At 36.1% G+C, this 27,999-nt stretch overlaps 1 protein-coding gene and 1 long non-coding RNA gene across 2 annotated transcripts; one reads left to right on the top strand and one right to left on the bottom strand.

Moving 5' to 3' along the window:
* Positions 1 to 2,470: 2,470 nt before the first annotated feature.
* Positions 2,471 to 4,618, top strand: LOC136754693 (uncharacterized). Its single transcript, XR_010817585.1, has 3 exons — positions 2,471 to 2,501; positions 3,976 to 4,023; positions 4,386 to 4,618. It is a non-coding gene; the product is annotated as an uncharacterized LOC136754693 (long non-coding RNA).
* Positions 4,556 to 27,547, bottom strand: acaa2 (acetyl-CoA acyltransferase 2). Its single transcript, XM_066710742.1, has 10 exons — positions 27,407 to 27,547; positions 23,623 to 23,789; positions 22,727 to 22,855; positions 22,211 to 22,327; positions 20,491 to 20,638; positions 19,539 to 19,714; positions 18,399 to 18,528; positions 12,371 to 12,441; positions 9,079 to 9,233; positions 4,556 to 7,417 (listed from the first exon to the last, which is right to left on the bottom strand). Exons 1-10 carry the CDS (start codon positions 27,420 to 27,422, stop codon positions 7,333 to 7,335), a joined length of 1,194 nt encoding a protein of 397 aa, XP_066566839.1. The 5' UTR covers positions 27,423 to 27,547; the 3' UTR covers positions 4,556 to 7,332.
* Positions 27,548 to 27,999: the final 452 nt, after the last annotated feature.

Raw genomic sequence — 27,999 nt, 5'->3', positions numbered from 1 at the left:
GCAGCTCTCACTCCACCTTTATACCCAAGGTCTAGAGCTCCTGCCCCCAGAACAGACCATTGGCATAAAGTTATAATACCTAATACCATAAAGAAAGACAACCCAACATTAACACAAAGAAAATAAAACAAAACATTATTGCATACACCCCTTTCCTACAAACACTTGAACCCTTCCCTTGTGGCCAGAGAATTAGAAGCGGCTACCTTAACACAATTAATACAGTAATGGGCAAGCATATATTGCACTTTCCATAATGGCCACTCACACACCAACCCCAGCAACTTCAGTGCCCCCTTTCCCTCCACAACAGGTAAGTTCATAAGTGATGGAGATGGATTCACTCCATCACAGAGGGATGAATTAATTCTCTGTATATATGCTATAATTGCATTAACTTAAGTAAGGGTTCTCTATGACTGAGCTTAGTTTTCATTTTCTGAAGTGACCAGTAGGCTGATGAGTGTATTCAACCTTTACCTCAGTGATTGTGTTAGTAATTCCTGCCTGACTTAAATTCTAATTTATAGCAGATATGTGACAATCACAATTGATCATTTCAGATTATTGCCCATTAATAGTCCTGTTTATGAAAATGTAGCGAATAGCCTGGATACTTGCCAACTGCAGTTGTAACTAAAGGTACAATCAGTTTTGTAGGAAGAGTGGAGTGGTCAGGATAGAGTGGAGGTAGAGGTGAGGTAGTAGGGTGCAGTCTAGTCAAAACATCGGTAGGCAAGTATAGGAGACACTGGAGATGCTTGGTGTAAGTTAGTTCATTTAAACAAATGACAGTGGTGTATTTGAAAAAGCCTTTGATCTTTTAGCTACTGCCAACTAAATATGCAAATATGCAATATATTGCCTCCTCTTGTTAGAAATGTCTGTTCATTTTGATGTACATGGGAAGCCAACCAGGTGTAAAAAGAGGTCTGCATAACATGTGAGCTGTTTCTTGGAAACTGATTCTCACTGACACAAACTGGTTCTTTGGAAAGGAAATGCATTTCTCAGTATGTTTCACACAGGCTTTAATCATTCAAGTGGAAAACACAGATTGTGAAATTCCCCCAACCACTGTTACATTTTCCAGCAGGGCCAAATACCAGCATATAAACATCACAGAACCATTTCATAAGAGCAGACCTTTTATTTAAACATACTATTAAAGACTTGTATTACCTCTTAAAGGATTAATCAAGACAGAATTAATTAAACAATAAAAGTATACCCAGACAGGGAGTTTGCAATGCCTTATCGACATGGCCAGGTTGTCATGCCCGTTGTCATGCCTTAATCAAGTGCCAGATCTGTACTCTTTCCCTCAAAGTTGACACAGGGATTCCTCCTAAAAATCAATTTTAATTAGAATGTATAACAATTTTTTATAACAATTACATATGAATTGCTTAATAAAAATTAAATAATATAGACATTTATCAATTCCGTGCAGTGTGCAGGGATCAAACTGAATTAATGTTAAAAAAATAAAACATACATTTACTGATGTGCTCAACATATATTTCACTAAGTCTGTGGCTTAATAAAGACTGAGGCGTCAAAGTACGTTGCTTTACACCACCTTTTTAAAGAAAAACATGGATATAAATTTATTTTAAAGCGATGCCAAGTCACTTTAAATAAATGTGTGTGTTGCCATGCAAATTTCCATCACTGGGGATAAGGTGATATTAAAACAAGCTGTGTCAGAAACAACCTCTCTATAGCCCCATTCACACTGAAATGCTGGCATATTGCAGGAGACATGGACCAATATTCTGGACGTGTTTGTAAAAGTGCGATTATTTCCCCATTTTGCCAGTTTCCTTCCACTGTGTTTACTGGGTTATTGGTTCTCAGCAGGGCACCGGTTTGGTTCGGACTCACTACCAAGAACAAATAGTCAGGAGGGAAAAACAAGTGATACATCAATCTAGGGTGCATTTTCTCACTATAACCAGTACATCAGGCTGAATGGTTGTGTGTTTTTGTGTTGTGGTCACTGGGACCAGCGCTCACCGATCATTTGAACCAGTTTTATTTTTCATTTTTAAAGTTTGACACTGCCTTAAAATCGAATTACATGATTCAAAACTAACTACTGTAATTGTCACTGTAATGCAGAAGCTGATTCACACTAGGTTGTTTCGTATTCAGTGCAGTTTGGTAGTTTGGAGAAGAGTGTGAAAAACTAATTTCGTTGGCAAACCGAAAGGCCTAAAGGAGTTGAGACCACCGGAAGAGATGGTCTCGGTTCGTTTGACAAAATAATGATAGGTTCCGTATGCAACCATGGTTATCTGATAAAAGAAGCACTACCCAAGGGGGAGGGGTTTTCAGCGCATTCGCAGGAACGTATCAAAGACATTTGTCTATCAAAACTGCCATTGGCCCTTGTGCCCATCACTCAAATAGGACTCTTCTACTTCCTGTTTGTATAAAAGGTTACGTGTACACAAAGACTTCCTCTTTTTGCTCTTCCCCTTGGTTCGTCAAGACAGGTGAGAGCCTATATATATATATGTATATATATATATATATTTTTTTTTAAAGCTTTTGAAACTTTGTTTTCCATCTGTATGGCTACATGTAGAGGATTAAAATCAAACTTTAGAATTGTACCTAATTTTCAATGTAAAATTCTATAAAGGTTCTAGTTCACATTGGTAAGGGGTGCAGAGCAAACTCAGATTAATCTTACAGAGCATTCAGAGCTTCCATGTGAAAATCCAGCCAGTCTTCCTCTTTTTCACTCAACCATCAAAGAACTCCATACATTACATTGCTATCCTGCTTTTTTTTAGTTCGTTTTTAGTTTTTTGTTTAGTTTTTTGAGATAGAGCTACAACTTCTCAGTACCTACAGTGCTTAGAAACTGAGTTGAATCTCTGCCAGTTTCCATGGCTTCCCAGTGAAAGAGGCATTTTCCGCAGTTTTCCACCGGCGCCTGCACAAAGATGTTTGCAAACCTCTATAAAGACTCCTCTGTGGCCACGGCAGTAAAGATCATGCTTCCACTACACAGCACTGTTAATTTTGAAGTTGAGGAAAATGTGTTGGGAAAAACAAAAAAAAACATTATCTATGGGGGTTGGCCTGGTGCCAAACAGCATTTAAGTCACATTGCATTCAGTTGCACAGCAGAACGCCTCTGCTATGTGGTGATAGGAGGAGGCTGAGGAAGCACCAGTGCAGGATAACCAGCTTTAAATAATATTTCCTCAAACAATAACTGCATCAGGGAAGTAGTCATTAAGCTCAACAGAATGCTGAGGGGGTAATTGGTATTAAGAAGATTACATCACTGATCACAAACAGCTGCGAGGCAGGTATTAGGGTTAGTTAGTAGTCAGGTAATGGAAGTCAAATATTCAGTTTATGTATTTATTTCTTTATTTTAAATAATATATAGGACATATATTTTATGAAATATTAAACATTTTTAGATGATACATTAAATATGTAGTTTGATATTTGTTTCTGTTATGAAACTACCATTTTACTGTGGCACTCCTAAAACAAACTTTGCCATTTGACTATTTTCTGATTCTTGTCTGAATGTTGTATTTTTATAGTAAGTATTTTGCCAAATCTGACTGAAATTACAAAAAGGATGGCTTTAGAAATGAATGCAGGTTGTGGTATAATATGAACAGCCAAACTTATGTAATTTAATCACTTTATTACCAGCCTACTTGCTTACATCAGTGGAAACAATTAAGGCTTTGCTGTTCAGGATGGTTTTAGGAGCTTTTCCACACAACTAAAAACAGGCCTAATATATTTTTGAGAATAAAATATTATGGCATCTTACCTAATCAGCTGTAATGCCAGCAGAATGAAGACAGTGTGTCATGCATTTCATTTTCAGTGGGTGTGTTAGTGGTCCTCAAACATAGAACTTATTCAATAATCTTAAGGCTATGTACAATGGAAACATTTTTATTTCAGCATTTGCATATCTGGTTTATGTAGGTGTGTGCCAAACTACCAGACTATGAACCCAGTGAGAGGCTGAGAATGGTAAGATTTTGTGTCTTCCCTTTACTAATTACGAATGCTAGTCAAGATAACAATGTACAGACGGTTAGGGGAGGGATGGAGAAGGGAGTGACACAGTTTTGGGAAATATATCTGCCTAATTGGAAAGTGCCAGTAAATTATCATTTGGCTTGCAGCTGTAAATTTAAGTTCTCACAGTGATACTGCTGTTGTGAGTACCAGTATATAAACTGCCCAGTTCTGCCTGTGTGCAGAGAGATCTTGAACTGCCAGGGGAAACTCTGTCAGACTGCCTTCTATTTCTCTCCCTGAAATTGCTGGAATAATAAAGTGCTTTGGGTAACTGAACCTAAATTTCAACTGAAGTCTTTATTCTTCGACAGTGGGCTGAACTGTAAGAAGTTCACAAGTGAAACCAAGAAATCTGAGGGAGTTGGGGAAATCCTGCCAGGAAGAGTGATTAAAAAACTCTCCTGTGAAGTACCAGAGCCTTGACTACAGGAACCACCATCTCGGTGTCATCAAGGTCAAAGGAGGATGCACACACTACTGATTATGGGGATGTGATGAAATGTATGTATTTATTTATTAAACATGTCATTATTTGTGAAACATATGGCATTCCTCTATACAGTTTTGTAATTGTTAAGAACATAAGAAAGTTTACAATCGAGAGGAGGCCATTCGACCCATTGTGCTCATTTGGTGTCCATTAATAACTGAGTGATCCAAGGATCCTATCCAGTCTATTTTTAAATGTTCCCAAATTTGCTGCATCTACCACATTGCTGGGGAGTTTGTTCCAGATTGTGATGACTCTCTGTGTGAAGAAGTGTCTCCTGTTTTCATTCTTGAATGCCTCAAAGCCCAATTTCCATTTGTGTCCCCGGGTCCGTGTGTCCCTGATGATCTGGAAAAACTCCTCTGGTTTGATGTGGTCGATGCCTTTCATGATTTTGAAGACTTGACTCAAGTCCCCACGTAGTCTCCTCTGTTCCAGGGTGAAAAGGTTCAGGTCCCTCAGTCTCTCAGTAGGACATTCCCTTCAGACCTGGAATAAGTCTGGTTGCTCTCCTCTGAACTGTCTCTAGAGCAGCAATATCTTTCTTGAAGTGTGGAGCCCAGAACTGCACACAGTATCCAGATGAGCTCTAACTAGTGCATTGTACAGTCTGAACATTACTGTCCTTGTTTTAAATTCTACACTTTTGACAATATACCCTAACATTGTTTGCCTTTTTTATTGCTTCCCCACATTGTTTGACTGGAGAAAGTGAGGAGTCCACGTAGACTCCTAGGTCTTTCTCATGCGATATTTCATCTAGTTCTATTCCTCCCATAGTGTAATTATAGTGGACATTTTTGTTACCTGCTTGTAATACCTTGCACTTGTCCACATTGAATTTCATCTGCCAGGTGTTGGCCCATAACTTAATATTATCAAAGTCCCTTTGAAAAACCTGTGCTGCCGAGATTGTATCTGCTGAGCCACCTATTTTAGTATTATCTGCAAATTTGACAAGTTTGCTAACTAACCCAGAGTCCAGATCATTAATATAGATTATAAAAAGCAAAGGCCCTAGTACTGATCCCTGTGGAACTCCACTAACAACCTCACTCCAGTTAGAAGCAACTCCTCTAATTGACACCCTCTGTTTCCTTACATCAACCAGTTCATAATCCATCTACTGACATTACCCTGAATGCCTACAGCTTCCAGTTTGAGGATCAGTCTTTGGTGTGGAACCTTATCAAAAGCTTTCTGAAAAGTATATCATATCATATGCTTTCACATGATCTACAGCTGCAGTTGCATTTCAAAAAATTCTAATTAGTAAGACATGATCTGCCTGGTCTAAACCCACATTGACTATCTCCAAGAATATGGTTTTCATTAAGATGCTCCGTTCATTTACTAGAGCAACAAATAATTGCAGTTGCATTTGCTCTGTTAAATCAACTTTTAAAAGAACTGTTATAGGGTATGAATCAACATGGAGCCCACTATATATACAGTGTATGTTTGTTTATATGTTTAATACATTATGTTCCCATGTTGATAAACTTGCAATAACTAAGTTATAGCTATGTGTATGTAATTCAGTGTGTAAAATCAGAAATTAGAGTGACTTAATTCCTTATAGACTTAGTAGAGCATATAAACCCTGTTTCAGGGAACAGGTGTTTTGCTGTATGTTTGTATGATGGATTTATCTCCAGCATAACCAATGAATCAGTTATTTAGAAAATGGCCTACTTTTGATGTTTTTCTGCTGCCACTACCTGCCTTTAAAGCTGTTGAGCATAATATTTTATTCTCTAAAATATATTAGGCCTATAGAGAATTACATTGCATGATTTATAGGGTTACTGTGGTGTTTTTGTTTAAGTTTACTGTGTCGAGGAAAGATGGTATATTGTACCATCTCTAGTTACAGTGCCTAGCAAAAGTATTCAACCCCCTTGGCATTTTTCCTATTTTGTTGCCTTACAACCTGGAATTAAAATAGATTTTTTGGGGGTTGTATCATTTGATTTACACAACATGCCTACCACTTTGAAGATGCAAAATATTATTTATTTATTGTGAAATAAACAAGAAATTAGAAAAATGAGAAAACGTGCATAACTATTCACCCCCCAAAGTCAATACTTTGTAAAGCCACCTTTTGCAGCAATTACAGCTCAAGTCTCTTGGGGTACGTCTCAATAAGCTTGGCACATCTAGCCACTGGGATTTTTGCTCATTCTTCAAGGCAAAACTGCTGCAGCTCCTTCAAGTTGGATGGGTTCCGCTGGTGTACAGCAATCTTTTAGTCATACCACAGATTCTCAATCGGATTGAGGTCTGAGCTTTGACTAGGCCAGACCAAGACATTTAAATGTTTACAAGGGGGGTGAATACTTTCACAAGGCACTGTACCTACTCAATTACTTAAAACTGGTTACTTCATCTAAGAAGAAAAGAAGAATTGGTGGTGTTTTTTTACCTCATCTGAGCTTTATTAAAAAATGATTCCTTACAAAGTCCCATATGAGGCAGGACTTCACACCTTAATCAGACTGTTCCAATTTCCCTGGGACAGAACCCTTTCATTTTTTATTTTGTGAGAATAATGTCAAGCATATATTTTAGTTTTTTCTGGTTTAAAAGTTTAATGGAGGAATCACAAAAAACCTGTTACTACTATGTGGTCTTTGTAGAATACTCCTCATTCAAGGCCATGTTTCTACATCTTAAATATTCATAGAATGCAGCCCTTTGTGTCAAAATGTAACAAGACAATGAAACACTGATGGTAGCAGTACTCAGTCCATCCCACCGCTTCCTCACTGAGTGTTCTCGATGATCATGGCGATACCCTGGCCGCCTCCAATGCAGGCTGACCCCACAGCATATTTACCACCACGGCGCCTGGTTAATACAAACAAATATTTTCAATTTTTTTTTTTTTGTGACAATACATGGCAGCCCTAAATCAATAAAATACAATTTTATAAATTCATGTTTTATCTTAAAAAAAATCATGTTTTGTTACTTAACAATATTATATTATATTGTCAGGTTTATACATATGCTGTAAGACATATATAGTAGCTTTACTACAACAACAAAATCAGTTAAATAAAGGCAAAATTAGAGAAATTAATGCAGTTGCATTGGATGAGAACAGGAGACATAAGTTAGCACAAAGACAGAATAATTTTCCTGGAGACTCAATGAACCAAATTATCGCTTAAGTTATTAATTAAATTCAGTCTGATTGTCGACAGTTGTAGAAGGAAGACCAATGATTTCTGTAAGACGTCCCTAGAACAGTTCCAACAGGAACCTGCTGAGCAAAGTTTGAAAGCTGATCAACCAGTCTGATCTGTCATTACCCTCCGGGCTCCTCAACAGGCTGATTGAATAGCTTGTACTTTCAACATCCTTGCAGTACTTCTATACACACTGTTCTTTAACCATCAATTGTGTAATGCTGTGGAAATATGAATGTCCTTATGCCAAGCAATCCTGTTAAGGCAAATGTTGGATTGTGCCACACGAACAGCTGTGCCATTGTGAATTACACAGACCAGGGAAGCTGACACAGCTGTCAGTCGTCACGCAAGGTGTTCCAGCCCTGGAGATGAATGAAGGAGTGCCACTCAGAGGTGTGGCCAGCTGATGTGACACTACCAGGTTTTTGATCAACCGCACGAGAACAGCAAAGCCACTGCAAATCTCAAACATTCAAGACTGGAGTTATTAAACGCTATTATTATTATTATTTTTTTTTTTTAAGTTTTCCTTTCATGTCATGCAAATGAAGTATATTGATTTAAAACGATTATATTTTAAGTATGTTTTATTGCTGGATGGTTAATATTTGTATTTTGTTTCTGCTTCTCAAATTTTCTTTTACAAAATGCCAGTTGAATATAAGAGACACACAGTGATTCGCTGCATGGTACCTACGGGGAAGTGCAGGAGGGCGAATGCCAGCCTTGACTGAATTTTTGAGAGTTTGGCTGATTGAAAAATGACCCCAGTTTTGGAATCAGTTTGGATAATGACAGACCACAGGGGATTAAAACTATGAGCCTGTCTAAAGCCCTGGGCAGCTTTCAGATTGAATGTATCAGGAAAACCTAGGAGTGACCCTAAAGCAGCTAGGGAAAGGAAGAACAGCGTTAGTAAGTGCTTTCACCTGGTTTAAGTATTAGTTTCTTGTTTTCACCTATTCTAAAAGGCACACCTGGTATCTGGCTCCCTTACTGAAGAGCTGTGCCCATGGCTTTCAAACAGTTATGCCATCTGTTCTTCAGTTTTAAAAAGGATACAGATGAGCTACTGTTTTTCAATATCTCAATCATAGTTCCAACAATTTTTTAAAAAGCAGTTGTTAGGACCCCTTTCCCAGCCCTGGGGGTACCAGTCATGTGAAAAAACAGGGTCTCTATTGAGAACAGTGTGGGCTCTATGGGTAAATAAATATGAAATGAGCATTTTACTGTGGTAAAGTTTACAATTAGTATTCTTAACTTATTTGAAATATCCAAATCAATTAAAGAGTGAAGTGCTCATTGACGTACCTGAGCTCATGAACAAGGTGAGCGGTGATCCTAGTACCAGATGCACCCAGCGGGTGACCCAGGGCTATGGCTCCTCCATTCACATTGCTCTTCTCAGGGTCCAGTCCAAGAGACTTGGCCACAGATAGGAATTGGGGGGCAAAGGCTTCATTCACCTGGGGGAGATAACACAAGAAAGCATCATGTGAGAAACTACAACAAAAAATTGTGCACAGTGGCATTGGCTTGGCAATAACATTGCTAAAACAAATTACAAAATGGAAGAGAAATAGTGCTTTTGTAACAGTGATACACAATTATTAGGCTACTACTTTTTCAATTATTTTTATAATTATTATTATTCAAACAATGTTCTGAACAATTATTACATCAGGCATGATATGAACAGAATATAGGCAACACTAACTGGAGTTATAACAAAATTTTGGGAGAGGGGTCGGACCCTAATCCCACCCACAGCATGTATAAAAAATGGTCCCAAATACTACTTTCCCAGCATTTCCCAGTGTTTTGCATCCCTCCATTCCCACCACATAACACCTTGGGACCAAACACCCTTGCTATTCCACATGGCCAGGCCAGGCCAGGCCAAGCAAAGGGTTCAACCAAAGTAAATTATGTATTTTTCTATCACGCTATTTTGCAATAGGCTTTATTTGCCAAATGACTGGAGTATCAAAAAACAAACTAGCCTTTCCTTGAGCAAATCTATACTGAAATCAATTACTTGCTAGAAATGTATGTTACACGTATGCAAGTTACAAGCGGAAGATTACAAATCTAGACCTGACAGGCAATGAGAAATTTCTAATTTTCATCTAAACAGGCAAAGTATTGTTTTAATTTGCCGAGTGCTGCCAATAATTCAGTCACCTTTGTGTTTCAACAAAATTACCAACATGGTAGTTCTGTTACTCAATAACTGTAATAATCTAGGTGTTGTAGTTTATCTTTCACAACTTAAATAAAAAGGACAGCACAATTATTACAACAACTTTTTTTCTTTGTTAAGTAATTGTCATAAACTGTAATCTATCCTTACGTATGAGAAAGTGGAAATAGTGTTCTTTCATGGGAGAGTGTACAAAAACTATAGGTCACAATAACTGGAACGTTTGTGTAATATATTGTGTTTGTATTTCCAATTTTTTTTTAAATATATATGATGTTCATACTCTATAGTATTTCACAATTCAGTTTGTTACTCTTGTTACATTTAGCAGGAAAAATAATGTATTTAAGTTTTTATTATACCATTTTTTAAATTTTCCAATTCATTTTCAAACAGATTTTGTAAATGTGTCGATTTTGTCAAGCCCTCATACAAAAAGTTGCTCAAAGAAAAAGTAATATTTCTATATTACTCCTAAACATAATCTTGCAATATTTATTGTCAAACAATATAACTTTACAAATAATTATATCATACTAGTTTGCACTATTTATTATTACTTCAGAGCCAGATCTCAGTAAAAGCAGCAGTGTGGAGCAATTCATATTGAAACTATTTAAAGATATGGTATCTAAGGATTGTGCCTTCCTCAGGTACTGTATATAAAGCTCTCTCCATTGCCTTTGAATGTCTCCATGCAAATTGCTCCATCTGCTGGTTAGTAACCATAAGTCTAATATTGAACATATATGGCTCTATTTTCATAAACATACTTTATTACTAATGATTAATTTGACTTTTATGAAACACTGTATACTGCATGTATAGAAAAGTGATAATACCAGAAATGCAACGTGTTTATACTGCAGTGCAACTTTATAAGCACACTGAATGCCATCAATAGATAAACTTCTGGACTATATATATTAAAAAAAAACTATAAAAAAAAAAAAAACAGTTTTCAAAAATTTAATATTACTATGATATAGGCTTAAATTAGAACATTGCTGTAGACAATGTAGATATAGTTGACACTTATTAGTCTCACTGTTGTAACATTACAGTGGATTGCATAGATTGCACTGATCTACACAAAGTATTACTTAATGTTGTGGTGAAGACAAATCATTGACCAGGGGGTGGAGCAAGAGCAAGATCACTTGGATTTCAAAACAGTTGGGTTTTTTTGTTTTTATTTCCCAGTCATGGATTTGTTCCACCCAGTGGTACCGTGTTTTGGACACATTCAAATTTTAATTACAAGGGCAGAATAGCAATATTTTCCTGCTCAGTGTCTGCATTTTGCAAAATACTTGTGATGTACAAAGACCAGTTTCAGAAATCGAGACAATATGCTGGAGTCAAATATTAAATTACCCTCTCCCTGTCAGGGTTTACATAGTGTATGTTGCACTCACTGGGATGAGAGCAGCTATTAACCCAACTTCATGTAAAATAAGGGTAAAGGAGTGAATGAATTTGCACATTAGCTATACCGATGGCACCAATGGTTTTTGCAGGTGTTTTTCACTTCACTGATGTAGCTAGCAAGCCATGAATATAAGCGTTTTATAAAGTTAGGATAACAACTGAAAAACTGATGTAAAGTACTGAACAGTACACAACAGACCAACAACAATATAGAGTATAATGATAATAGAAAAAAGAAAAAAACAGCTTTCCACATCACCATTAACATGAAATACACCATTGCTAACCATGAAACAGCCATCAGCAACTTACTTTCTGAAACCCGAAATAAATTAACCAGTTATCTTTCACTTTTATAATGCGGTCACTTAAGGATATAAGATAATCTCAATAGCATTTGCATGTGAAATACAGGTTTACATGTGAAAATGGGCATGTTTTTCATGCGTTTTAGTCATTTTTACATAATTTACTGACCCTGTCCTTCTCTGTGGCTGTTTTTTGGCCCCCGAAACCTGATTCTTCCTGGGTTTCAGGCCAAACATGAACGCGCATCACCACTTAATAACACTGGATGCAAACTCCCTGTTTAAGACCACGGTAATGTAAAGCATTTTTATACCAGCTATTCATCTTGGTTGTCCTTTAATCCTGTGTACTGACTCAATCACAAACACTCCCTTTTGAGGTTCCTGTGCACAACTAATCTATGTTGCAAAACAATAATTGTTGGTTTACAAATAAAATAATTGTTTTTGTACAATTGCACAAACACAGCATGAATAACAGTGGTGGTTGGATACTTGGCGAGATCTCCAGGCATTTTCTTAAATATTGGTTCTCCTGGCTGTGAACATGGGAGGTCCATACATTTGATTACCAGAATCATAAAATAGTTAATTAATATTAATAAGATCAACAAAGCATTAATGTAATGATATCCACAAACAGCACCTTTGACTAACTCACCTCAACCAAATCCATGTCCTTTAGGGATAGCCCAGCTTTCTTCAGAGCTTCAGTAATAGCTGGTACTGGGCCTGAAAGAAACAGGGCAGTATAAACGCTCGACCGGCGGTGTGTGTTTTAGAGACGGGGGCAGACAAACTGCGAACACTTCCCTACTGCTCATATTATAAATAAAATAGTGTTTAAAATTAACATAAAATAACAACCCTGCTAACACACAATGTTGCCACAGCATAAATTATGTTGCTACAACGTTGTGGCAACATTGTGTGTTAGCAGGGTTATTTTATGTTAGCAAAATTATTGTATTTTTATTTTCAATGCTTTGGTTGTGAAAAAATATGCAAAGTGCGTTGGGTTTACTTGTTATAATAATTCATAACGAGATAAATACAATTTTCGATACAGCCCTATGTTCTTAAAGACTAATTTAATATATACATATTATTACATTTGGTCTGACGTACTATTGTGGCTGCATTTTAAAGGCAGGTGGCAGACATGCATCAGTGGCGCAGATAAGACCCTTCCCTATTTCCATTATTACAAATACAATAGTTAAAATTAACAATAAATTGCTTGTTACTTTATCTTTGCAAACAAATATAGAATTGTATTTTAATTTAAAATGCTTCGGCTTGAAAAGTAACTTTTTTTATGTTTGCAAAAAAATGTTGAAGTTTGGGCTTGCGTGCTAGTGCGCATGCAAGGACCCCTGTGGCGGCTGAAAGTTGATCCTGATCAAATGGCAGTGTAAACGCAACACCACTGATCACGAATAAATGTTCCGATGCATTTGATCCGGATCAGAAATGGCAGTGTTAATTTATGTAAGTTTCCCCATAAATTAATAATTAATATAATACAGTACTCTGTAAAAGTTTTAGGCAGGTAAAGTAAGAATGCTATAGTAGATTATATTTATATATAATTTATCAATTAACAAAATGCAAAGTGAGTGAACAGAATTATTATCTAAATCAAATCCATATTTGGTGTGACCAACCTTTGCCTTCAAAACAGCATCAATTCTTCTAGGTACACTTGCACAAAGTCAGGGATTTTGTACACATATAGTCAGGTGTATGATTAAAAAATTATACAAAACAGGTGCTAATGATCATCAATTCAATATGTAGGTTGAAACACAATCATTAACTGAAACAGAAACAGCTGTGTAGGAGGAATAAAACTGGGTGAGGAACAGCCAAACTCAGCTAACAAGGTGAGGTTGCTGAAGACAGTTTACTGTCAAAAGTCAGACACCATGGCAAGACTGAGCACAGCAACAAGACACAAGATAGTTATACTGCATCAGCAAGGTCTCTCCCAGGCAGACATTTCAAGGCAGACAGGGGTTTCCAGATGTGCTGTCCAAGCTCTTTTGAAAAAGCAAAAAAGAAACAGGCAATGTTGAGTACCGTAGACGCAGTGGTCGGCCAAGGAAACTTACTGAAAGACTAAAGAAAGACTCATCATGCTTACTTCCTTTCACAATCGGGTCTGTCTGGGATTACATGAAGAGAGAGAAGCAGCTGAGGCTGCCTAAATCCACAGAAGAACTGTGGTTGGTTCCCCAAGATATTTGGGCCAACCTACCTGCTGAGTTCCTTCAAAAACTGTGTGCAAGTGTAGGCAAAGGGTGGTTACACCAAATATGGAATTGATGTAGATTTTTCTTCTGTTCACTCACTTTGCATTTAGTTAGTTGATAAATATAATCTATTAACATCTATTTTTGAAATCACTTAATTTACAGCATTTTTTCACACCTGCCTAAAACTTTTGCACAGCGCTGTACATGCCCCAATTATTTACATCCACCAAATTTCAGTTCAGAGGGTTAAAAGAATGATATATGTTACTTTAAAAAAGTAACAAACTTGTGAAGTTTTTGTTGTTTTGTGTGGATGCTCCATGCTAAGAACTTTAAGTTCGGTATTCATTTAAAACTAAATACACATACATACATACATACACTACCGGTCAAAACACCCAAATATTTCCAGTTTTTATTGAAATGTATGCAATTAAATGTATCCATGTACTCGCAGAACAAATAAACAATTGGAGATAGAAAATAGATCACGGAATCATTTTGTTAACATAATTTTCCCCACTTAAGATGACAAACCCCTCTGGAACCCTTAAAAGAGCACTACATCGGTGTGCTTCTCTTTAATCCCATGTGTACTCTTCACTGTTGTGTTGTTGGCAAGTGATTGGTATCCCAGGAAAGCTGAGACTATCAGCTTTCTAACGATGTGAAGCATTCTCTGATGTTAAATTTTTTGTTTTAAACCCCCCTGGATTTACGCCCCCTTCCCCTTGCAAACTTGGTTTGAGTAGGAATACAAAATCTCAGAAAATATTGTCAATTATGACATATTCTGGATTCAGATAGTCTACAGATCAAAACAAGACCATCCACGGTTTGGTAGAATCAACCCACACCCGTACAGAGCTCAAAATGTCAAGATGGACAATGACTTTACATAATTGTATCTGAACTTCTCTGTGTTTGATAGAACATCAAATAATGTATCCTGGATTAATTGTTAGGTTGTTCTGTACAAAACAAGCCTATTTGCAAAGAAATCCGATTGAAACGGAGTGATCTGTGACCATCTGAATGAGACCCCCCCCGGAGCAGACTGCACGTTTACCCCACGGGCTCTGAATGATGGCAGATGACAAGGAAACTGTAAATCGTATGTCTTTGAGAATGAAATGCACCGGTAGCCAAGAGGATAAGCTTTCAAACGATGTGCACATTGTAGGAATACAGTGCATAGAAGTTATGCGTAACACTGTCAAATAGAGCTTAAGAAGGTGTAGTAACACAGTATATGAAAAACATGTATTTTCCTGTTTGATATGTTACAATGAGTCAAACAGAATGACATTTTATTCTTGCAGCACTTGTTCATGGACGACCGTAATTACACATCTCAATTCGTGTATTTGACAGAAAAAAGCTCTACGCACATACGTTTTCTATAATTTTCGATATGTTGAAAAATAGGAAGTAGTTTTTTAATTGTCTGCAGGTGATACTCTTGCATTGAGGATCATTCAGAGACGGTTGCTATGGAAATGTGTTGAAGCTACAGCTGTGATCAACCGGACGGATGGACACCTTGACCACTGTCTCGCACCACAAACTGTTTTAAGTTTCTATCGCAGCTGCAGGGTATTAATTAAGCACAGCTTTATATTGAAGAAAGAAACACATTTTGTCACCAGACAAAAATAAATATAAAACATGTACATTCATTGAAAGATACAAATAATAGTCATATAAAACATGGCAGATAATATTGGATACCCTAATTAAGGTTTCAGTTAATTAACTTGAGATTGCAGTTGGATCAACATTTATTTAAAATTTTACCCTGCCTCTTAAAGGTAGTTTAATAACATTAGTAGCACCACATTAACAGGACATATTGTGTTGTATAATGGCCCGAGCAGGAAAACGAGACAAGTTGATTGATTATTAACAAAAAATTACAATTTAGCCTGATGCAAAAATCAATAGAAAATCGGTAGTACCAGAGTCTACAACTTTAGAAAATACAGCTGGTGCTATATTATCTATACTAACTGACTGGACACAACAGAAGCCAAAGTGAATAACTGTTTTTATACCACAGTCTGTGTGTTTATGGTTTATTTTTTAAATAGAACAAAACAATAAATAGTCAAATAAATTGTCTATGTTCTGTTATTTTTATTATGCTTTTTTTGCCGTTTGTCCATTAAAATGGTAACATATTTCTGCGAGGTGTTGGTGGGTTTTTGTAACTATGTATAACAACCTACTGCTTTTCAAGTTGATATTAATCTCGAATGAAATATTAAATGAAAATTCTATAATGACAAAAAAAGTATATAATAATGTGGATTTACAGATAACAGCACTATATATATATATATATATATATATATATATATATATATATATATATATTCCTGTAACCAACCTTAAGGAGACATGTCATAGCAAAAAAAACACTTTGTACAATACTATTAAAAGCTTGAAATAAGGGTATAAGTTGACGATCCATGTTATTTGCTTCAAAGCATATTTTTTTAAAGAAATAGTTCCTTCAATCTGCAGCGATAGCTTGAATTTTTAACCCTCTATATAAAAAAAGGTAAGTATTGGGAAGATATAGCAATTTATGATGATTTTGTTTTAAATACTGCAAATTGTGAGTACAAGGTTTAATAGCATAAGAATAGCAATTCATATGAAGAATTGTGTGGTTTGTAAAACTGCTATCTTTTGAATAGTTATTTGTAAACCTCTGTTTTTTTGTATTTTACAAATAACATGCTGAGGATTTGCATAGTTAATTTTGAAAATAATGGATTTGATAAAAATTACGGAAGCGTATTGCTGCCACACGAAAAAATATATATATATCACGTAATTACGTGGTAACTATCACGTTTTTTACGTGTTAGGGAATTGTCACATAATAACAGACTGAACTAGAATACCGGAGACAAAACAATGATGTCAGACGTTAGGGATTTTGTACGAACTTACTTTAGGTTGGGATTTAGCCCCAGGGAAATGTTACAGTATTTGGCTCATATACACCATGTCATAATAAACATTAGGACACTCAGGTGTATCCGAAACAACGATTCTTTTGCAAAATGTTTATCTTAAATTAAGCAACACGTACATTTATTGTACAAAGGTTGACATTTTAAATTTAAGTTTTTCAACAAAGCTGTTTTATAAACTAAATCCCATAATACTGCAATTTCACTATGGTAAAATACTGATTATACTAGACATTTCAAGGAATGGAGGTCATATATTCAGAAAATACACATTAAGTTCAGCATGTGCATAGGCATGTTTTGTGCGTGTGTCTATGTATGTTTGTTTTACTCAAGATAATAATAATGTGTGAATGTTACAAATAAGCTTGGGGCATCATATATACTGCATGTATGTATGTTTCCACCCAGGCTAAAACGATAGTCTGACGATATAAATACTGTGCATTTGTTCAGGATAATTCATATTGAGTAGTTTCTATTTTAAAGTTATTAGATTATTACTGTTGTCTCGATAGAATGCGAGATGTCCCAGATTCAATTTGATCGCCATGCTCTGTTTGTCCACGATCACATACATATTCCTGATCTTCAAATAGTAATGTTTGTAGGAGCCAATTTATGTATTAATAAACATTTATAATAATATGGTTTTGTTTACCTTGTATTTCTGTATGTTGCATTGAGTATACATAATTCAATTATTTTTAATTGATAACTTGATCATTAATGTAATTGATAATTGGGTGAGAAAGGGGAAGGAGTGAAATAGTTCAGGAAAGTGGATGGGGCGGGGGATAGATGGTGTATTGTTGGGTCACAGACCGGTTTTCAACTACCTGTACCTTGTTTTGAAGAAAATGTGTAAATAAAGATGATGTAAATAATATCTGGACGCATGGACTTTGATTAAAGCGAAACGGCGCGTTTCTATTTTCACAGATATTTTTAAGATTGATTGTGTTTGTGATTTAAAATGTCACTGGATAAGTATTGAGTTAGTAGCAACCTAAAGTAAGTTCGTACAAAATCCTCAACATCTGACATCATTGCTTTGTGTCCGGTATTCCATTTCGTTCAGTCTGTTATTATGTGGCAATTCCCTAACACGTAAAAACGTGATATATATCACGTAATTACGTGATAACTATTTTTTTTTCGTGTGGCAGCAATACGCTTCCGTAAAAAATGACAACTGTATAACATGAGTTTATTTGCAAATACACATTTCTATATTCATTTAAAAAATAGATTAATAATAGAAAGAATCACAAATGTCAACGGCTTGTGATACATAGGTTTCATATGATCATTATATAATCTGATGTAAAATTAATTGAATAAAGTCTATGGATAAATGTGGTGACCCATGTATCTGAAATTAATTTAAAAAAAAGACTACAATAATAAACCATAACACACTAGTGCAGAAAGGGATATTACTTACCAATACCCATAATGCTGGGATCACAGCCAGACACGTGATAAGCTACAATTCTTGCTAGAGGTGCGAGCTTGTGCTGTTTCAGTGCCTCCTCACTGGCTATCACAACAGCAGCAGCACCATCAGACACTCCCTGAAAACACACAAGTATTATACTACAGAAGTCCATAAGGAAATTCTACAGTTACCAGTCTCCTCTCTAATGGAGGAATTTAAGTGCACCAAGGACTCTCTGGAATTTACATTAGTTGAATCACGAGACAGCATGGGCAGCAAAGGAAGCCGTGCATGATGCAAAAGCTGCCCTTCACGCTGGTCACATCATGGGGCATGTTCAGCATGATAGAGGAGGTCATGGACTCTTCTATATGCAACACGGCAGCCCCAATTCAATGGAGGAGCCTGATAGTCAACAAAGTGCAAAAACAGGAGGAATGAATGAGTGGTGTACAGGGATCCATTTTCCCAGGCCAGGCAGGGACAATGAATGACTTTGGAGACACAGAAATTGGCTGGCAGGACCTATGAGTCAATGGAACACAGCAGAATTTGTTTCCTCATCAAGTCAACATATGACATGGTCCCATCACCATAGAATTCACACCTCTGGATGGGAGAGGATCTCTCATGTGCTCTGTGTTCATCACCCGCCACTTTAAGGCACAGTAATTTTGACAGGATGTAAAGTGGGTCTTAGACAAGGACGTTTTACTTGGCGTCATGTCCAAGTACTTCTGATGAAGGAACAGAAAAAAAAAATCACAGATACTTTACTCATACACTCCTACTAAGACATGAGTCCATATAAACTATATAATCATTCTAGGGTCTGCGATAGTTCCCAGATTCAAGTAACAGATGTTTTCAGCTGATATTATATGTAGTACAGAATACAATTTGTTCAATGCAGTATAAGTAGCACATGTAAATAACAATCCTTTGATCTTCTATTGGATGCAGACAAATGGAAATCCTAGAAAAATTATAAAATGGCTATTGAATTGCTTCCAGTGCTTGAAGATGACCTTAAAATAAATTATCAGAATAAATCAAAATCATAAGCAACACCATCACAGAAGGTCAAATCTGATGAACAGGCTCTGGTAAACACATTTAATCCTGCAGTCACATTTCAATACCTACAGAGGCATTTGCCGCAGTGACAGTTCCCCCCTTCTTGAAGACAGTTGGCAATTTGGCCATCTGTTCCAGTGTGGTCTGGGGTCGTGGGTGCTCATCCTGGGTCATGGGCTGTTTCCCTTTCTTGGTTTTCACCTCAATGGGCATAATCTCTGCACTGAAGTGGCCTGCATCCTGGGCTGTCTCCAAGAAAGAGAAGGACGAACATTATGAATTAGGGAAATTGTTCTTTTTGTACATTATTATTTATTTATTGGAAGATGTACTTATCTAGGACACAATAAGTGCAAACTATAATAATGATGTATAATGATATATGCAAATGGACTAAACATACTACAGTTCCATTCCTGGTGAGTGTCAAGGGGAAGGGTAGGCATAAGCACAGACGTAACTGCAGTAAAATGATTTAAATTGGTAGAATACAGAAGTAATACGCATTACTACAGTTAGGGCTGTGCGATATGTGACGATAGAAAAATGTCTATAATTTATTTTGTGGTGTCGCAAATCCCACTCTTTATGACAATATTTTTTGTCATTTGGACAACGCTTTGCGTTCTTCCCGGTTCTCCCACACATGTCGGATGCAGGCAAGAAATGTGGGTGGGTTTTAACCTTAGATGACAACACTTTAGGCCCTGTCTACAATAAATAACTGATCCACACTAGAATATGTTCCAATTAATCCAGTTTAATGCTTCCACACAGAAGTTAGGATTGCTGCATACACATGTAGTTCGGTTACAGTTGCTCATAGTTCAATGCTTCATGGTACATTATCCCACCATCCACATTATGTTTACAAACACAGAAAGATGTTGAAGAACACATGCTTCTCATGCATTTTATCTTTAAAACTAAAGATGGACCCAGGTAGCATTCCACGTATCATTAAGGCCCTACTTTCCAAAGGGTTAAATTTGTTTGATTCAATTGTATTCTTATGACTCACCAGCTTTCCACTTCTGCTGTGTTTCATATGCATATCTGTCGCAGTCCTCTCTGCTGATCTGGTACTTCTCTGCTAAGTTTTCTGCGGTTATTCCCATTGGGATTTTGATGTGGAGATCTGTCAGGCCAGCCCATAGAGTGTCTTCCATCTATCAGTAGAGAATATTTAAAATATCTACTGGTGCAATTGCTTTCAAGAAAGGGCACATTAGGATTACAGAAGAAAATCAAGAAATCAATCAATAAATACAAACTAAAATCATGGTGTGCCTTTAATTCTGCCTTGGAATGAATTAAGTCCATTACCGATTAATTAGACATAACATGGAGGACGTACAGATTTTACCAATGGTACAAGAATAATTGCAAACTGGATTAAACAATGCTCTGATATTGCATAGTGTGAATTGGAGTGAAGTTAAATTTAATTTCAATGCAAGGGCTATTCGAAATTTGAAAAGGTCAGAATAAAATATATTTTTATACATCAAATGTATGATAATTTCTCAACCAATAACTACAGGCCCCGAAGGCACATGAGAGCAAAAATACACTGAACAAAGATATAAAACGCAACATGTAAAGTGTTGGTCCCATGATTCATGAGCTAAAATGAAAGATCCCCGAAATTTTCCATATACACAAAAATTATACACAGGTGCACCTTGTGCTGGGGACAAAAAAAGGCCACTCTATAATGTGCAGTTTTGTCACAACACACAATGCCACAGATGTCAAGTTTTGAGGGAGTGTGCACTTGGCATGCTGACTGCAGGGATGTCCACCAGAGCTGTTGCCAGAGAATTGTATGTTCATTTATCTACCGTACGTTGCTTGCAATGTAGTTTTAGAGAATTTGGCAGTACATCCAACCACCCTCACAACTGCAGACCACGTATAACCACGCCATCCCAAAACCTCCACATCTGGTTTCTTCCAGTGGGATCACCTGAGACCAGCCACCCGGACAACTGATGAAACTGAGTTTGCACAAGCGAAGAATTTCTGCACAAACTGTCAGGGAAGCTCATCTGCGGCTCATCATCCTCACCAGGGTCTTGACCTGACCGCAACTCTGGTGGACATTCCTGCAGTCAGCATGAATATTGCACACTGTTCTGGGAACAATTTACCTAAATCGTGGGAACAATTTAATAGGTCGTGCGCACAATTTATTTCATGGGAACGATTTAGTATCTTGAATGAGATAATAAATTATTCCCACGAGATATACATTTTTTCTCTCATGTACCTTCCTGGGCTCCGTAATGAACAGAAGACATTTAAAATGAAGGTTAAAGGTTAACACAGGTTAAAAAATATTTTACTAAAGGACAACAAAGAAACAAATGCTGATATAAAAACATGACCATGGTCTTTAAAAGTAAAGAGTCAAAATCGTGCATTTTGTTAATGTCGAAGCTTCTCCAACACAATAATATTGAAATTACAAAACAAAGAACTTTGAACTGTTTAAAGTAATGATATCTTGGTAAAAGCTCAATTCAAAACTCCATTCCCAAGCTATAATGTCCATACAGAAAGAAGTGATATTTTATATTGTAGTCCATCAGTGCTGTGTCAGTTCTAGACAACAAAACATTTGTATTTGTGGTTTCGTTATATTTTTATTTAACCTGGTGTTTCCATTACAAAAGACCTTTACGTTGAATAAAAAAAATAGATTGTTGAAGAATATATGTAATGTTCCACCTACATACCTTAAGATCCACTCCAAATTTGGTTCCAAACCTAATGTTCCGGACAGCATAGGGGGCTTGGCTCATGCTCTCTGACCCCCCGCACAGAACCACCTCAGATTCCTTCAGGCAGATTTCCTAAATCAAAATCAAATGTAAAGCTGGTATAAATAGCTTTTATGGCTACCCATTTGAAAATAAAGAATTAAATAAATTATCTTACATGCATTATGATAGTACCATTAAATAACCCATCCTGTATCTTTAATCCACAGATATTGCTAAAAGCAGGAATGTCATCATGCTAAAATGCACATTGGTTATTTTATCATATGTGTTGACAGTTCCATCTGACAGTAGTACATGTGTTTACCTCTACCTACAGGTAATCACAGAAAAATATTCTCAATTTCTTTGTTTCATTGTATGAAAATGGCAGTTAAAAGCAGGTTTGTAAAAATGGAAGGTATATTAGTATATTATAACTATATTGTATAAATCTTCAAATCTTTTTTATTTTCTCACTAATCATACTACCTGTGCTCCACAGACAATGGATTGGAAGCCAGATCCACAAAGACGATTGACTGTGAGAGCTGGAACTGGTATAGGCACTCCAGCACGTAGGCCCACGTGTCTGGCTATGTAAGCTGCATCAGCGGAGCTCTGAAACAGAGAAATATAAAATGATACAACTGCTGCATCACAAAACCATTTGTTACATCACAATTCATGTTATCTTACTGGTGTCTCTGAATATGTCAGAATATGTCACGCCAACATGTAAAACACTAACTGCTAGATTTGAGAAAAATAGAAACTGGAAGCTGCAGAAAGAGTGGCAATTACAACTGATTCATAGACTGCGTTAAATATGGATTGTATGTGACTGTTACCTTACAATACATTACCCATCAGAAACTACAAAGCACTGCTATATATTGCCTTGTGCAATATTGTCGCACACGCTGAAACTCCATTTTTCACATGTTAGAGCATGTTGTGTTAATGCAAAACAGATCTATTATTTCATGACATTACAGGTGGTATAGTATCGTATAGGTAGTCAGTGTGCCGTGATATGGAATATTTTAGTGTAAATTGAGACAGACAAAGTATGTATAAATTATGGCCAATTAATAAGTGTAAAGACAAATATTACCTTGTGACATTGTAAAATAAATTAGATCACTGTTATGACAAATCCAAATGTTTTCATTCCAAGCCCTTCGGTTTCTGTTTCGAAGAACAACCATGCTTAATCATAAATACTGTATTGGAGACTAGCTGATGACCTTTCTACAACTTTGTTCTTCATTCAGCAGGCAGCTGGGGATGACCCCAAGATGGTACCATAATAGCTACTATGCAGTTTAGTACACAGCTCTGTAGAAACTCTGCTTTCTTGTTGCAATGGACTGGATAGGTCTTACCTGCATGACATTACCCACAATGACACTGTCAATGATCTCAGGAGCCACATTTCCTGCAGCCAGTGCAGCCTTAGCAGCATGCTCGGCCAGGTCTGTAGCGCTGTGGTCCTTCAGCAATCCTCCATATGTTCCAAAGGGAGTACGCTTGGCAGATACAATAAACACACCTGGAAAACATACAAACCAATAGCACAATAACAGAAGTTCAAGAAAAGTATTTTGCTGAAAAAAAAAAAGAAAAAAAATCAATAAATCTGTAACACTTACTAATAAATGTTATCACTGTTTACCAAAAACTATGTTCAGTCTATTTTCTGTATCTAGTCAACTTTAAAAGGGAGATATGCATAATAACCAAAATATATGGTTTGTGATTGCCTACACTGGTTTGTATAAATTGGCGAATGCACAATAATACAGTGTGTGAGTGTGTTCACAAAGTTACTATTTACCTTCTTATTCCAGTACAATCTATATTAAGTAATTTCGATTTTGTTTTGCAGTAAAAAGGGTTGTTTAAAATAAAGACTGTCCCAACATTTCAGCCTGAGGTGACTGACAAAAAAAATAAAATCAAAATAAATGATGTATGACCATAATGATATACTAATTTGTTTTTTTGTGTGCTTTTGTTCTGTTTGGGTACATACAGAAGTAAATGTTTTTCATTTCAGTTTGGACTAAACTTGAGCAAAACTAACTAAACTAAGCAATGATTATGACTATTATAGTCATACCATTTTTTTGTTTCTGTATGTCGTACAGTCACCTCAGGCTGGGATGTCGGGACAGTGTTGATCTTAAACGACCCATGTGATTGCCCCCCTGAAAAAAAGGCACCTTGTGAACACAAACACTAACATACATTGCTGTGCATTAGCCAATTCATACAAACCAGCATAGGCAATCGAAGTGTTCACTGCAGGTTGCCCTTTTTTTTTTTTTTTTTTTTTTTTTTTTTGTGGGATTGCTTACTTGCTATCTCCCCTGTGGATTAATCTGTAATTAATGCCGTATACACATACATATAATATCTATTTATTGAATGAATATACAAAAAATAGCAGCTAGGGAATTCATGTTTAATTGTATTTATTATTTAAACAATTTGCACATATTTTCATTAAATGTTACAATTAATCTACACCACTCATTCTGTATTTTCTATGTGTTTTGTGTCACTCTAATTCTTTATCAGCTAAACTGAGGGTATACACTGATGTCAGATTGTGTATTATGTACAAGAAAGTCCTTAAAATTCCTTTGACATACAGAATAGTGTTTATGTGACCATAAAAAATAATCCAATGCAATAATCATCATAACTGGTCATAAAATGTGCCATAAAATCACCTCGTTTCAATGCATTTGAGATTTTACATTTACAAATATTACATCAACTGCAATTTCTTAAAAAAATATGTACGTATGAAGAGTCGTAGAAATCAGGAGAGAGATGCATGTTTCCAAGCAAAGGTTTTTAATACATGCAGCTGAAAGGAAGAGGTTCAAGAGGCGATCTCAAGAAGTCTTAGAGAAGTTACAAACTACAGGTACTTTTATGCAGACCAGACAGGAGAGAAAGATAACAGGCCCAGATGTCTGTCTTGTGATGAGTGCAAGTTCGGTTTCTGCCTGACAACTCGTTAGGAAGACCCATATATGGTTAAACCAGGGGAAATTAAAGCATATGTAATGTTTAATATAAGGGGGTTTGTACGAAGCATCAAGCCCAAATTGCTGGAGAAAACTGGTTCTTATCAGACTCTGTTCCTCTGGGTATCAGGGTTGAACTATGGCACAGTACCGTAGCACAGTGAGACAGAGACAGTGACCTTGTTTACACAGACACACAGGGAAAGGAATGCAGTTCTTCAATGTATGTGTATAGATGTATGCATTTATATATAGGCCTGTATTTTTTCTATTTTGTGTAGATATATATAGGGGAAGAAACCTTACTAACATTAACATATTATTGCACTATCCATTAGCATTCACATGCATGTTAAAGTGTAGGTAAGTACAAAACAGTTTAAATTAATGCCAAAGAATCTGACAATGTAGTCCATATTTCTTTTACATGACTATGCTTGTATAGCCTACCTATGTGTTGATTAGTTCAGCTTTCAATTAACAATAGGCTACAACGTTTTGCCAGTTTACAAATCTTGAAAAATATACCCTGCATATATGTGTAGGCATCAAGGGAATCAAAGTTAAACTACATACATCTGGTAAATAAAAGATTGTGATATCAATAACCAAACTTTTAAAAAATCCCAAAACAGCCTTGCAATGTAAAGGAAGGGGACTGTAATATCAAAAACAAAAGTACATTGTGAAAATAATAAAGGGTCAGGTTGCCCCAGTTACTTCTTGTAACTTGGCTTTTAACTCCTTCTGATAATTATGTTACTTGCATTTCTTCCATGTTGACATGTTGTTATATATAGAGAACCTATAAACCTGGTATTGCAGAGCTTCAGGTCTAGAGATGAACACCTTTGGTGTACATGTTGTGCCTGCCAAAATTGTTCATTTAAAGTCATCTCTGAGAGTGTTTGACTTTTTGTTTTTCTGCATTCTGTTCTCCAAAAACAAACCTGCTAAAGTGTATGTAAATAAGACAACATTTTGCCTTATAAAAATAAACAGTATAAATAAATAAAAAGTTGACTTACTTGTTTGGACCTAGTACCCCTTTTGACAGATCATTACACAATACAAATAAATAACAGTGAGCCCAGTGACCTTAATACAGCGATATCTGCAAACATGCTGACCTTTATCCTACTTAAAAATAACCATTAAACTAAAAGTTCATACTCAGCTGCATAGCATATTTATTAACTATGGAGCTGCTTTGCTGGTAGTTAATGGAGAAAAATCTGAAAAGTCACGAAAATTTGATACAAAATCGTTTCTGGATTTAAGGATTAATTTACTCTATTGGTCAGCAATAATTCAATAATAATATTAACTCTCTTTCTAATATATATATATATATATATATATATATATATATATATATATATATATATATATATATATAACATACATACATAAATTATAGATACATGTTAGAGACAGATATAAGTATATAGAGATATATTCTGCACATATAGATTTATGTGTTGTATTTAAGGCATTTTAGAAATGCAAATACTAAATTAAGCTCAAAAAACTATGAAAACTGTATTATTCTGATGACAGCCTACCCGTCTTCTGCATTTAGCAACAGAAACGCTTTCGGTGCTTTTGGCAGCACTTCTGCTGATACAAATAGAATATTCGAAGATTATATATTAAAAAAAAGGTAGCTTAGTCGTCACAAATTTTAGGTTCATAAACTAGCTATTTCAAAAGCAATTAATGTATGTTAATTGTGCAAGATCAAGCTGGAAAAGGTCTTTTGTTCATGAGCTGTCAAATAAAAAAATAAATTAAAAATGTGCCAATAGTACGGGTTGATATTTAAATCACTAGTTTTCTAAAAAGTTAAATGATTCACATCGTCTGACTGCTTCGGTGTAGTGGACCTGTACACAATAAGCTCTTCCTAAGTTAGTTCGTGTCTTGTGTAGTATTCGCTGCAGTAGTGTCTCCATGCGCCACTCAGTGCCTGTGAGGAGCAGCGAATTCACCTCATTTAGTTTGTAAAGCTTTCAAATGATTTCTGACGTTTGTCCTTGTACATGGTTAAAATCTTACACAATTATTATGATATATATTTTTACAGCACTTTATACAGATTCCCCGCAAAGCAACAAAGTTGATTTACCTCTAATTAGAGACATTGTGTAGTTTCAGTCCAAATCCTGCAAAGGTCACGACGCTACTGAAGCGGCCCGCTTGGCAGCTCTGGACACTTCACCGCTTTCACTCCAGCACGACCTTTCGCCCACATCCGCCACCAGCAATCTTCCCATTCGAGCAGCAACATTCTACACAAATGATTCAGCGATATTTTTAATAAGGTTTTAACAAATATTGTATTTCTCATGCACAAGTTGTACATTGAATTAATACAGATTTTTATATGAGTATATTATGTTTTCTTTAAAATTGATTACTTACTGGACACGTCATGTTAGATTAGGAAAATGGAAAATGCGAAAGTAAAACGTATGTTTATGCCACAGGGTTTGATGCAACTGTAAGTCGTAATGCTTTTGTGTTCATATACCAGATGATCCGGAAAGTTTTCCTTATATGATCGGACACTTATGAATTTGAGTGCCGAAATGATTAGAAAGAAAATGGTGATTTATTGTATTACCACATTAGTTATATATGTAGTTAAATGTAAGTCGTGTAACTTGTAATGCTTGAATTATTCAGCGCAGGCTATGTAATAGATGCATGATTACGTAT

The sequence above is a fragment of the Amia ocellicauda genome, chromosome 8 (genome assembly GCF_036373705.1).
Source record: "Amia ocellicauda isolate fAmiCal2 chromosome 8, fAmiCal2.hap1, whole genome shotgun sequence".
In the NCBI taxonomy this organism is placed as follows: domain Eukaryota; kingdom Metazoa; phylum Chordata; class Actinopteri; order Amiiformes; family Amiidae; genus Amia; species Amia ocellicauda.
This window is presented reverse-complemented; position numbering and strand designations above follow the sequence as displayed.

What these genes read in the sequence shown, in the direction of transcription:
- acaa2 (XM_066710742.1), bottom strand. An exon ending in ACAGCAGAAGTGGAAAGCTG is followed by an intron (nt 19,715 to 20,490) that starts GTGAGTCATAAG and finishes TCTTGGAGACAG; the next exon opens with CCCAGGATGCAGGCCACTTC. An exon ending in AGGACATGGATTTGGTTGAG is followed by an intron (nt 9,234 to 12,370) that starts GTGAGTTAGTCA and finishes TATCTCCCCCAG; the next exon opens with GTGAATGAAGCCTTTGCCCC.